Raw genomic sequence first — 12,767 nt, 5'->3', positions numbered from 1 at the left:
TACTGTACTTCTCCAAAGATTTTCTTAATTTTCCTATATGCAGCATTTACCCTGATTTCCTCTCCTACAACCATGCAACCTTCACTGTCTTTGCACTTCTCTTTCAGCCATTTTTCCTTAGCTTCTACGTACTTCATTCTTCAGTCACCTGTATTACTTTTTGCTCTCCTAATTTTTTTTTGCATTGTGGTACTTTCACTTTTGTCAGTCAGGTCTAATAGCTCCTGAGTTATCCATTGATCCTTACTTCTCCTTACCTCTCTTCCTAACTTTTCTTCAGCGTGCCTTCTGATGTCATTCTTTAGGACTGTCCACTCTTCATCCATTGTGTTTCTTTCACCCTTTTCATTTAGTAATTGTCTGGCTCCGTGATTAAATGGTTAGTGAGCTGGCCTTTGGCTCAGGGATCCAGAGTTTGATTCCTGGTCAGGTCAGGGATTTTAACATTCATTGGTTAATTCCAGTGGATCAGGCACTAGGTATGTGTGCCAACTTCAGCATTAGACAGCATCAACTCAAGAGACCTGCACCAAACCTCTCCGGAGGCCACACATCATTATTGCTATTTAGTCCTTGTAGAAAATGTTCCCTGAAACATTCTTTCACTTTCTTTTCCTTCAAATTGTCTAGATCCCACCTCCTTGCATTCCTTCCTTTCTTCAAATGTTTCAGTTTCAGATGTAATTTCTTGACCACCATGGTCAGAGTCCACATCTTATCCTGGGAAGGTCTTGCAATCCATTACCTGATCATAATGGGGTCTTTTTGATACCTTCCAGTGTCTCCAGGTCGTGTCCACGTACACAGTCACTGTCATGTGTGGTTTTAGAATCAAATATTAGCAAAGACTAAATTATGATAGGTGCAGAATTCTACCACCCAAATTCCTCCATCATTTCTTTGTCCCATTGGATAGATTTGTTGTCAAATAAGTATTTAATGGTATGGTCTAATTATTACCCTAAACATTATGAATGTAAGTTCTGTATGACGTAGAGGAGGAAATATAAGTAGACATTTATGTGGGCATTGTTTATCCCTTTCATCATACATCATGTAATTCAGTCATTGAATTCACTCCATGCACTGTACAATATTTGCAATAGTGTTTTATAATACAGTCTGCTTTGATGTTATTTGTTCTGATTGGTTTTCTTTCCTTTTAGAGTTTGGAGTTCCTGTAAATGAAGAAAAGGCTGATTTGGATACTACTGTCTGCACAGAGCGTACTTCATCTCGATATCATACCATCAGCAGGACAACCGCTAGTGCCTCTCAGTCCAAAGAGGATGATGTAATTAGCTTGCCCAAACCTAGCAGCAGTTTGATCCGTTCATGTTCAGATGCTACTAGGCCCGTAAAAGTTATTGACATCGAGGAGTATCAGAATAAGGAAAACGAAAAACCTGAACATATGCGATGGACTCCAAAAAGTGCAGGAAAAACCTCCAGTCATCCACGCCGTCTACAAGTGAAAATGGGAACCAAAGCATTCTTCTGTACAGCGCATAAAGAATTCTTCACCCCTGAAAGTGCTATCCGGACACAGAGTCATGATGATATGGAATCGCTTCCTTCACTTCCATCACTGTCTGATACTCCGTCAGAAGCGTATGTTCTCAGTAAGTGCTTAACTTAGTGAAGTCTGTGATATGAGGTGTTTTTTTTTTTTTTAGTACCAACACTTTTGTCAAAGAAACACGTATTTTGAAAACATTTCACTTTGGATTCTACACAGCCTTAGCTACTTTTTGACATAGTCATCACCACTATTAAGGCACTTGTCATAACAGGGCACCAAGTTTTATATGCCTATGTCATAGAACGATACCACTACCTATGATGAAAGCCACCCAAAACAGAAAGAGTGACGAAATTGTGTAGCATCTGTCCTCACAAACTTTTGCTTCAACTTGATGCACAAATTCATCTGTGACGACAAATGCTTGGCCGTTCCATGGGATGTCTTCACTGAACATTTGAACCCATTTCCTGACCAATCCGTCCATCATTGCACTTTTGGCATACACCTCGCACACGTGGCAATGAATTTCAGCTTGTTTAATATTTTTCCCATTCTAGAAATGGATTGCAAACTGTATCTCACAGTTGATCTACTGTCTTGAACATTTTAAAAATTCACTAAGAGATTGCCACTCACCAAGCAGAGTGGCCACATGTGTTAACGTGCTATGGCTATGGAGTCAAGCTCTACATTCGGGAGACGAGTGGGTTTGAACCACACCATCGGCTGTCCTGAGAATGGTTTTCTGTGGTTTTCCATTTTTACTTCCAGGCAAATGACAGGACAGTTCCTATTCATAGTCCGCTGCTGGTTCCTTCCATCTCCTTACCCAGTTTTGTTTGCCATCATTCAATTCATCTTCATTAGCTACTGATCTGAGGTTAGCACCAGAAATGGCATCCAGCTGTAAAAACATGACATTAATTTCATCTCACCTTATCTGCCACCCTGTATCAGAAAACAGGACCAAAGGATAGATATAAAATATTACAATATGGCCACTGTATATGAATGTCTTCAACATTGCATATGGCTTGTCAGTAGATGAAGGAAGCCATTGCGCATGGTTATCATAACCAAAGTGCTGCACTGGAAATAAACAGATATGGTATGCTCCTCATACATGTAGGATTATTTACTTTGCATGGTTTCTATCATGATTTTCATCTTGAAATGATCGTTCATAAATTTGTGAACGATCTGAATGATCAGTGATTGTATTCCTTAACATCTGTAATGCCTTCATCTTCTTGAATCAACTTGATCTGAAAACAGTTGCTTTCCTGGAGGAGGTGCTGACATGTACCCAATTTCCCATCATTTTAATAGATACCGTATTTGCCCAATTGTAAATCAACCTTTTAAAAACAATTTTCTTGGTTCAAAAGATGCCCCTCGGCTTAGAATCGGTATGGTTAACATGGCCGGTAAAGTAGACAACATCTTTTATCGATGCAATAGGAAAAAGTTCTGTTAAATAACACCGGAAACTGCCATAAGTAAGTTTCGCCATCATTTACATTCAGGCGTGGTTTCATGGAGTTAGTTACTTACCAGTTGTTCATTAACACAGTGTTAAAAATTTAACGTTTTAACTCTTTGCAGACGTAAACATATATAAATGCTCTACTTTTTTTCTCTCAGGGCAGAAACATATTGTATTTGCTCGCATATAACTCGTGCTTTTTTGACAAAATATTTTTTGTGCATGATATATGCGAGGATTTGTGTGCAAAAGATCGTATTCCCCCACCAAAAAAAAAGAAAAATTGCATTAGGCTATTGAAACAAGACAACTGGCATGGGGTCACCACATCCCTACACTTAATAATAATAATAATAATAATAATTTTTATCCTCAACAACCAAAGTAAAAGTAACCTGGCATTGAATAATTATGATAATCAGAGACGCAAGGGTGTTTGAAAAATCATTCCTATGGAGTTATTGTCAACACTGATCAAACACTTAAATGCCATATATTGGGGCGGGATTACATTGTACACACTTCTTCACAATTAAATTACAGTTAATTGCTGCTGCCTTCAGTCTCTGAGCTATTCTCGCGTGCATCATTCTGGTCACCATCCCATACTACATCATCCTGACTTCAGTCCAACACATTTGCAATGCCCATCTTCAAGAAACCATAGCCCGCATAACCCAATCACACGAGTTCAACTGACGGCCTCTTTATTTTTCCTGCTCTACATCAGCTCGTGCTCCTCTCCTGCCATCCGTTTGGTATAAAATTTACGTATATTGTCCTTAAAGGGCTTGCTGACGGAAACATCTAAGGGATGTAGACAATGTGTGAGTTCACCAGGAATTACGAGATCAGTTTTCATTTCCTTAAGACGTTTCTTCATGTCTTCCACCAAGTGTCCGAGGAAACTGTCCCACACTAGCATTGCTGGGAGTCAAAGCAGTGCCCCTGGCCATGCTCCCCACACCGTACAGACCCAGTCCTGGAGAAGAGCTGTATCCATCCATCCTTTCTCTCGAACCCCTACATGAATGCCTTTGGGAAACTTTGCTTTAGGCACTGTTTTTCTTTCGAAAATAATGTACGGTAGCAACTTTCTTCCGTCTGCGGTTATTGCTAGCATGACAGTGCATCGCTGTTTTTCACATCCAGTTGTACATTCAAGCATGCTAGATTCTCCCTTCTTGTTGGTGGTGGTGTTGTATGGTAAGTGAGGGTTTGATCTGCATTGCCAATTTGAGATAAGAGGTAACTGTTTTTCTTCTGTATTGCTGTCATATGGCAATAAAAATCTATTATTTTGCCACTGAAGTTGTTTGGCATTCTCTGGCAGAGAGATATTCGCCTTCGCAGACACAATCCCTTTCGTGTCATGAATCTATGGATTAAACCCCGGCTCACTTTCATATCTGAACAGCTGATTGCTCTAATCGCTAGTTAAAAAATGTAGCATCTCGTACGAGATACTAAAGCCATCATTACGCAACTCTGTAACATAATGAAACAACTTGTCTTCCAACTCAGGGAACTTACCAGTTTTCGGCCCTCTGAATACCTTACGTGTTTGGTTGGTGGTTTCTAGTGCAGCTTTCTGTTTATGCCAGTAGCGAACATTAAACTCAGTCACACTGATTCTTGGCCGGCAGCTCTGTTACCGTGTTCTTCAGCATATGTTACCGCTTTGAGTTTAAACTCAGCTGTATAACTCCCACATTTCTCCATGACTGTACTCAAGTCAAGTAATCATGGTATTAGGTGTCGTCCATCTGTTGTATTGTCGACAAGTACCAGTATTCTGTCTTCACTTTTCATTCTTGATTCTCAGTTAAGTTTTCTTGTGTAGTATTTAGACAACTCCAGCCTATCCGGCTTTCTGTTATCTGGTTTAACCTTCCACCACATTAAGCTGGATAGTCGAGAGTCTACTGTAATTATTTTACTTTTCAATTGAATGGATTTGGTGCGAGGACGAATCGGAACCCACTCGGGCTGTAACTCGGTGTTCGCCAGAATGTGCACTCAACACTTTGTATGAATTAATTTACCAATACGTGCATCATTAAGGGATATGAATTTCATTTTGAATGGTCCGTATTGAACTGTGATTACAATTGAAAATTAAGAGTAAAATATTTCCACCTTTTCAATACAAAATCATGTAATGTGGGTTACATTACAGAAGAAACATTTATTGGAACTAGTTTTCTTGACCTATTTTTTAAGGTCATCATCGGCCAAATTGCGAATTGCACAATGTTTCTTACAGTTCATAGAAATTGTAAAAAAGTGATGGAAACACAGTGGTTTGACCCAATAAATGTGAAAAAGTCAAAATTGTTGTAAAAGTTTTGGATAATGCATAAAATGCATCAATTAATGCACTTAGCTGTTGAAGGAAGAATTCAAGAAGAATAATTTGGGCATTGAATATTCTTGAGGTTTGTATAGGTATATCACATGCACATTTTTGTTCCTCCTCAGCTAGTAAAGCCGCAAAATTTGAACGGAACATATATACTGTATTTACTCTCATTTAACTCGCCACTGTGTATATCTCGCACCCCATTTCTAACATTTGAAATTGCAGGGGGAAAGCATCCCCACACATAACTACCATTAATTTCTGACATTGTCATAAAGACATACGGTACATGCACAAAATAAAGTTTGGGTATTCCGTGGACGTGCCTACATTAAATATCGGGACTGTACCAATTGCTGTTACGGTTTTTTGTACATGACAGTACAAGAAGAAGCTGCATTTCTTTCTACCTGCAGAACGGTTGAGTATTCCTTCTTCAGACATGAAATTTTAAATTTACCAAGTGTTTTATATACATATTTTCAGTGTTCTTAATGTGTTTAATGTGCACATACAATTAGTTTTAAGCTTAGGTTAAGTTTTTTACTACCATATTTTAATCTCAAAAACAATTTTATTCTCACGTCACCATGAACGAAATGGCGATAACATCCAACTCATATCCTCATTAGACACCCGGGTGTGCTAATGGATGACGACATCTTTTTAGATAAGTAACACAAACCAGTGCCTAATAGATGTAATATTATGATTTATCAGCTGATGATGACCAAATAGAGTTGAAACCGGTACTGATGTAAGTCTACATTTACAATAAACAGCATTGACAGGTGGAATTTCTTTCTTATCCAAATACGTGTAATCAGTCAATACAGACACGAAACTCATAAATAACGATACTCATAAATAACAATAGTTAGCATGTTCCCCGTAACTTCCCAATCAGATGTGAAAAACAAAAATATGAAAACAGCACGTGAAACGATCGTCTGCAAGGATGATGTTTATACAACGATGCCAATAAGGCTTGAAAAAATTCACGCCTGAATTCTTTTTACTTGTTGTAATTAGTGCAATAGTGATTGTTTACAAGAAAGTGGACAAGGCACAGATACTGTGTGCACCATGCATGCCTTACAGCACTATCGTTTTCACAAGTATCACATTGACTATTAGAAGGTTTCTTGTTAACATAGCCATATTTGTACCAACTGTACTGCCATATGCTACGAAAATGCAGAGGAGAACTGGTTGTGCGTCAAAGATTTCACTTTTAAAAGGTTGTTCCTTAAATGTATGTTGATGTCTAATGAGTTTAACAATATTAAATTGTACAAAAGATGAATAAATTGCTTTCAAATGCAGAAGCCCAAAACATGTAATGGCTGGATAAGTTCATTGGCTCCTTTTGGAATCGTTTGAACATTAATGATTTTCTCACTTCCAAATTTAGCATTTAAAATATTTTCTTCTTTCTCTCCGATCCGTGAATCCAGAACTAAAACACTGTACTCTGGTACTAGCTCACAATAAACATCCCGTAGCCATTTCTGCACAAGTTCTTTGGTCAGTTTTCAAGACTTTGAACGCAAAGTGTACAAATTTGGTGCAGTATATAGGTTTCTCTGTATATTAGGACCAAATTTGCCAATGCTTTTCTTTCTATACCACTTGCAACTTCGGCAGTTGTTGTCCATCTGCCAAAATTATTGGTTATAATGTGTAGCTATGAGTTAGCAAATTCATAGATTGTGCTTCCGCTAATACGAGTTTTTCTCCTCGTTCATTATGGGTCTTGCCAGAATGGAACTCACAAGTATGAAGGATGAGTTCTCCACCTAATCAATACTTTATTTTACATAGTGTCCCAATTTCAACCTCAGCAAATATAATTTTTGAAATATGTAGAAATCATGGGGCCAGGGTAAAAGCCCTTTAACCCCCAAAACTGTACCACATGTATATATCTTAACTTTAAGTATTTTTTAGAATAGTGGCATTCATGTTCATTTTAATGGCATTCTTGTTTAATTTTAATTTTAGTAGTATTTATTCTGTGCAGTAACTATTAAGCAGGTTCTTCAACAGCTGAAGATGACCTATTTACAGGACAAAACCGGTACTGTCTTTTTATGTAAATAATATTGACACTGTAAAATAAAGTATTGATTAGGTGGAGAACTCATCCTTCACACTTGTGTGCTTGAACTATCAATACGGACTATGAAGCTAATGGATTATATAATGGAACTCTTCATGAAAACCAGACTGATCAGTATTAAACACGCACTCTGGGCCGTGACTTCATTTCATTGTATATCATCAATGGCAAATAAAGATTCTTGATTCTTGATTGCAACACTTCTTCTACAAACAGTGTCGCGTTACAATTAGTATCTTTTTGTTCAAATTGGTATTTTTAAGACGCAAATTTGCAAATCTTTCTTGATCCAATTTTAAATTTCTTTTTAAAACACACTACCGAGGATTGGGATGCTCAAAACATGTCGTAGCTAATAAGATCAGTGTACTTTAAAGCCCATTTTTTAATATTAATATCATGAACAATTTTGTTTCGTTGTCTACTTTCTTTGAACTTATAAGTCTTCTTCGTAACAAATTAATTTTTTTCTCCCATTGTGCCACCGTTTTCCAGTTGTTGCTCCCACTTGTAAAGCTCTCCCGGCACTTTAATTTATGAAACCTGTGTTTCACTGATGCGAAGCTCCTCTGTTTCCTACCTTTATTTTGGCAATATTCGACGACCTTCTTCTTATAAGGTATTGGGATTAGGCCTTGTTCAGCCGTTGTTGTGGATGCAAGGTTAGGAGCATCATTTTCGGAGATGGGTTCAAATATCGATGTTTCAATATTGTCTTCCTCGAAACGAAGTCATCATCTGACTTATCCAATGTACCATCCAGTTCGAATGTCACATTGGTATCCAAAACCCTGTTGGCAATTAGACCTGTAAAATGGAGACAAGGACACAATTCCTGTGAACGCTTGTTTTTCTCTTGAAAGTAAATATATATATGTATATAGATTGCTCTACTTATGATATAATTCCAATCCCAAATTTCTTTCATCTTCAGAAATTTGGGTGTCTTTTTGTCACACTCTGCAAAACAATTCTGAATGCACACTACTACATTCCATGGGTTGATTGACTTCCGTAGTGGGCGTTTTGTTGTAACTAGGTGTTAAAAAAATCAGTTATTACCATACAAGCTTAAAGAAAATACTGTATACAGTTATCATTCATAAAAATAACTTTAAGAACATCAGATTTTACCTGTCATTGTAAGAACGTTGTCTCAACAGATGACTAATCAATGTGCACCTCTTGATCTGCTTTGATGTTTCTAATTGGGAAGATACGAGGAATGCGCGAGCTGTGGTGCAGTAAAGGAGTGAGGACATGGTGGGGGGGGGGAGGCATTCATTTGACTCGAGTGAGCAGCCCGACTATACACTGCCTGGCTGCTGATGTGGTTTGTCACGGCCAGGAAAATAGAGATTTACGTACCATGTTTACTTGCCTACAATGTTACAAACTTGAAACGATCAGTAATATTTTAACCCAAGCACAGTCACATCCTACCATGCTCTAGTTATGTACATTTAATGTTCAGTCCCTACATGCTCACTTGGAAGATCTCGCTACCAACTTCATGTTGCCTACTTGTAAGATCGTGGCTTTGAGTGAAACGTGGTCAATAGTAACCAGCAATGCAAGGTGGCTGGCTATCATATTGTCTCTCAGTTTCAGAGAAACACAATCAAAGCTGGTAGCATTGTGATCTTTGAAAAGGAAGAATGTTCATCTGTGTTACAATCTGCCAAGTGCATACCACTCAAATTTCATCTTCGTTTTGCACAAGTGAAATGAATCGCTACTGCACATGATCACGTCAGAGATATTTGTGCCGTCTAGACTCAAATCAATGATAAACGAGTGCTCCTTGTCACAGCATACATTTCACCAAGGACCACAGCATGTTAGTTGAGGCATTTCTTCGAGTTGAACCTCATGGCATACAGCCCTGAAGTTGCTAATATTTTTGAAGTTGTTCATGAAAATGAGTACCAATTACTATCTACCGTACTTATTAGTGATTTGAACATTGATCTGATGTCAGCACCTGGTAAAGAGTTCCTTTCCATCATACATGATATGTTCACTTTCAAATTAAGCAATGACTCAGCCACTTTCACTGAGAGAAGTTGTACATGCACTGATGTTCTCTTCAGTCGCCGCGTTAACAACTTAACCCAACAGTACATTTTGTACTTTTCCTATCACCGTCCATTACTGAGTATAACTAATGTACTCAAACCTATGTATATGAGCAAGTTCTGGAATACCTAAATAAAAATACTTTTTTGGACCCTATGCAATCTGGAATTAAGAAGGGTCACAGTACTGCAACTGCATTTTGAAGGTTACTGAAGACATTAGAAACACTATGGACAAATGACTGCTCACTATATTTATCCTTCATGACTCAGTAGTGCCTTTGGCACTATAGAAATTCAGACTATGATAAAGAAAATGGAACTGTTAAATTTTGACCCAGCTGCGCTAAAGTTTTTTATGTACTTCCTGCGTTGTTCTCAGTCTTGGCGGAATTCGGTTTTGTGTTCAAAGCTGGCCTTGAAAACAATCCTCAATTACTCCCTGAATGGCAATGCCTGGTTACAGGCTTCTCTTTCTGTTTATTCTGGTGGCCTCAGTATTCATCGTGCTGTGGATTTGGCAATTCCTTTATTTTTTAATGTCTTTCCACGGTTCTCTTCATCTTGTCGAGGCTCTCCTTCAACCTGGTGGATGCCTCGACCCTAATGCTGGTGTACAAGAGAGTACATCTCGGTGGTCAAGCTTAGTCAGGCTAGCTCCCCCTGATATTGGCAAAAGAAGTATTCAAGCTGTTTGGGATGATCCTCTTATCAGTAATCTCCACTCGCTTCTGCAGCAGCCAACTAGTAGTCTTCAAGACAAAGCCCAGGTTCTCACTGCTTCTTATCCTGAATCTGGTGCGTGGCTTCAAGCATTACTTTCACCGAGCTCGATAGCTGCAGTCGCTTAAGTGCGGCCAGTATCCAGTATTCGGGAGATAGCAGGTTCGAACCCCACTGTCGGCAGCCCTGAAGATGGTTTTCCGCGGTTTCCCATTTTCACACCAGGCAAATGCTGGGGCTGTACCTTAATTAAGGCCACGGCCGGTTCCTTCCCACTCCTAGTCCTTCCCTGTCCTATCGTCACCATAAGACCTATCTGTGTCGGTGCGACGTAAAGCAAATAGCAAAAAAAAGCCTTACCTTCGCTTTCTCTTGGTCTTCATCTTTCCACTGAGAGTTTCCGTATCGCTGTGGCTTTACATTTGGGAGCAGCCATCTGCGAGCCTCACCGATGCTCAACTTGTGGTGCCTACGTTGATCAACGTGTCCTCCATGGCCTTTCTTGTGCGAAAAGTAAAGGCAGACACATCTGCCACTCCTCTATAAAGGATGTCATCTTGTGGGCCCTGATTTCAGCAGAAGTTCCTTCTATACGAGAACCGACTGCCCGCTGCTGTTCAGACAGTAAAAGGCCAGATGAAATGACACTTGTGCCATGGAAAAAAGGGTAGATCTCTCCAGTGGGATTTTACCTGTGCTGACACATTCGCCCAGTCCGATCTTCCCCTTTCATCAATGAGTGCTGGAGGTGCAGCCACGAATAGGGAAAATGCTAGAAGAAGAAAATATAGCGATTTGTTGGACAATTCTTCTTCGTGCCAGTGGCCATTGAATTGAATGGTGCCTGGGGTAACAATGGCCTCAATTTTATCAAAGAGGTTGGCCAATGGATTGTTTGGATTTTCGGCATTACACGATCAACTGCTTTTCTTATTAAGCGCGTCAGGATAGCTCTAATGCATGGGAATGTCGCATCCATTATCAGGACACTACCATCTGGTAAAGAGCTGGATGAAGTTTTCCTTCTTTAAGACATGACTTTGTATTTTATAGAAATTGAATTTTAACAATAAAGGAAATATTTGGCTTCAGTAGGATATATCTGAATGATTGTGAAGCTTTAGGCAATGTGTACTCACACATCTAGCTAGCTCTATTATATTTGAATCAGTAAGTGAATAAAGTGAAATATCCAGTTTGATAATTTATCTATCTATTTATTTGTTTGTGCCCTGTTAATATTCCATACCTTTACCTAGTTTCTTGATTCTATTGCTGGAGTGCGGTGCATTTTAGATTACTTTCCTATTAAATTTTGGAGAATGATTGTGATCAATCTTCCTGTTTCAGACTCCAGTATAAAGTCTATTGATGAAACATTTCAAGTAGATCTTCAAGAATCCCTAAGTGAATCCCTTATGGAAAAAATTGGAAAGATCTCCTTTGAAGAAGAACGAATTCTACGGAGTGTCAGGTACAATATTTAATTCAACTACAATTTTCATTTATTGAAACAAACAAAATTAATTAATTTCTCCTTTCTAAATAACGCTATCCAAGAGGTGAATAGTTACTTTCCTTCTAAGGCATATATGGGCTGCCTAGCTGAAGCAGTAAACACATGCTCAGTTCTCCCGCAAGGGCATGGATCCAGTTCCTTGTCAGAAAGTTAAAATACTGTATAATCTCGAGTACCACCTGCACTGGTTTTTTGAAAGTATCGCTTCCAAAATTGGGTGCGGGTCTTATTTTAAATTTTGGGAAATTTATCTTTCCGAATGCGCGTAAATCGGGCATCGCTGCCGGCGTGGCTTGGCAACAATGCTCTCTCCGCTCTCAGTATATGGTACTTCCTTGCTTGGCGTCAGTCTCGCGCATGTTCTTGGAGTATCAGCATGAATTCCACAAAAGCGTTTGCGATATTTTACTGTGAATGAGAAACTGAAGGTAGTTCGGGAAGCCGAAATTATTGGAAATCCTGCTGCCGGTAGGAAATACAATATTGACGAGTCGTGTATTCACGATTGGAGAAAGAAGAAGAATGTGCTATTAACATGTAGTGGTGATCATAGAGCTTTTCGTGGACTAAGTGTACAGTTTCCAGAAATTGAAAAAACCTTTATAAATATGTGACAGAAAGGCGGGAATTGGGATATGGTGTGTCAACCGAAATGTGTCAGCTAAAGGCATTCGAGATTGCAAAGGAACTTTCAACGGAAGGGTTTAAGGCAAGCTGAGGATGGGTTTGTAATTTTTATAAAAGTAATGGGTTGAGCGTACAAAGGCATACCTCAATTTCACAGCACCTTCCTGGTGCCTACGATGAGAAGTTATTTTGTTTCAGCGTCACATAATTTGGTTGCGGAAGGAAAATGCATATTTGCTTTCTCAAACTGGCAATGCAGATCAGATGCCAGTCTACTTTGAAATGACAGTGGACAGGACTGTGAATGTTAAGGGTGTGAAAAGTG

General features: G+C 39.0%; 1 protein-coding gene across 1 annotated transcript in view; it reads left to right on the top strand.

Moving 5' to 3' along the window:
• Window positions 1–12,767, top strand: part of LOC136866744 (tyrosine-protein phosphatase non-receptor type 13) — a 179,957-nt gene that overhangs the window by 128,792 nt on the left and 38,398 nt on the right. The window contains exons 11-12 of the mRNA XM_068226831.1: window positions 1,167–1,622; window positions 11,647–11,770. Coding sequence (XP_068082932.1) covers window positions 1,167–1,622; window positions 11,647–11,770 — 580 coding nt within the window. The remainder of the gene's footprint in view (window positions 1–1,166; window positions 1,623–11,646; window positions 11,771–12,767) is intronic.

Source organism: Anabrus simplex, chromosome 3 (assembly GCF_040414725.1).
Source record: "Anabrus simplex isolate iqAnaSimp1 chromosome 3, ASM4041472v1, whole genome shotgun sequence".
In the NCBI taxonomy this organism is placed as follows: Eukaryota; Metazoa; Arthropoda; class Insecta; order Orthoptera; family Tettigoniidae; genus Anabrus; species Anabrus simplex.
Note: the sequence above shows the minus strand (reverse complement) of the source record. Positions and strands in the feature narration are given on the sequence as shown.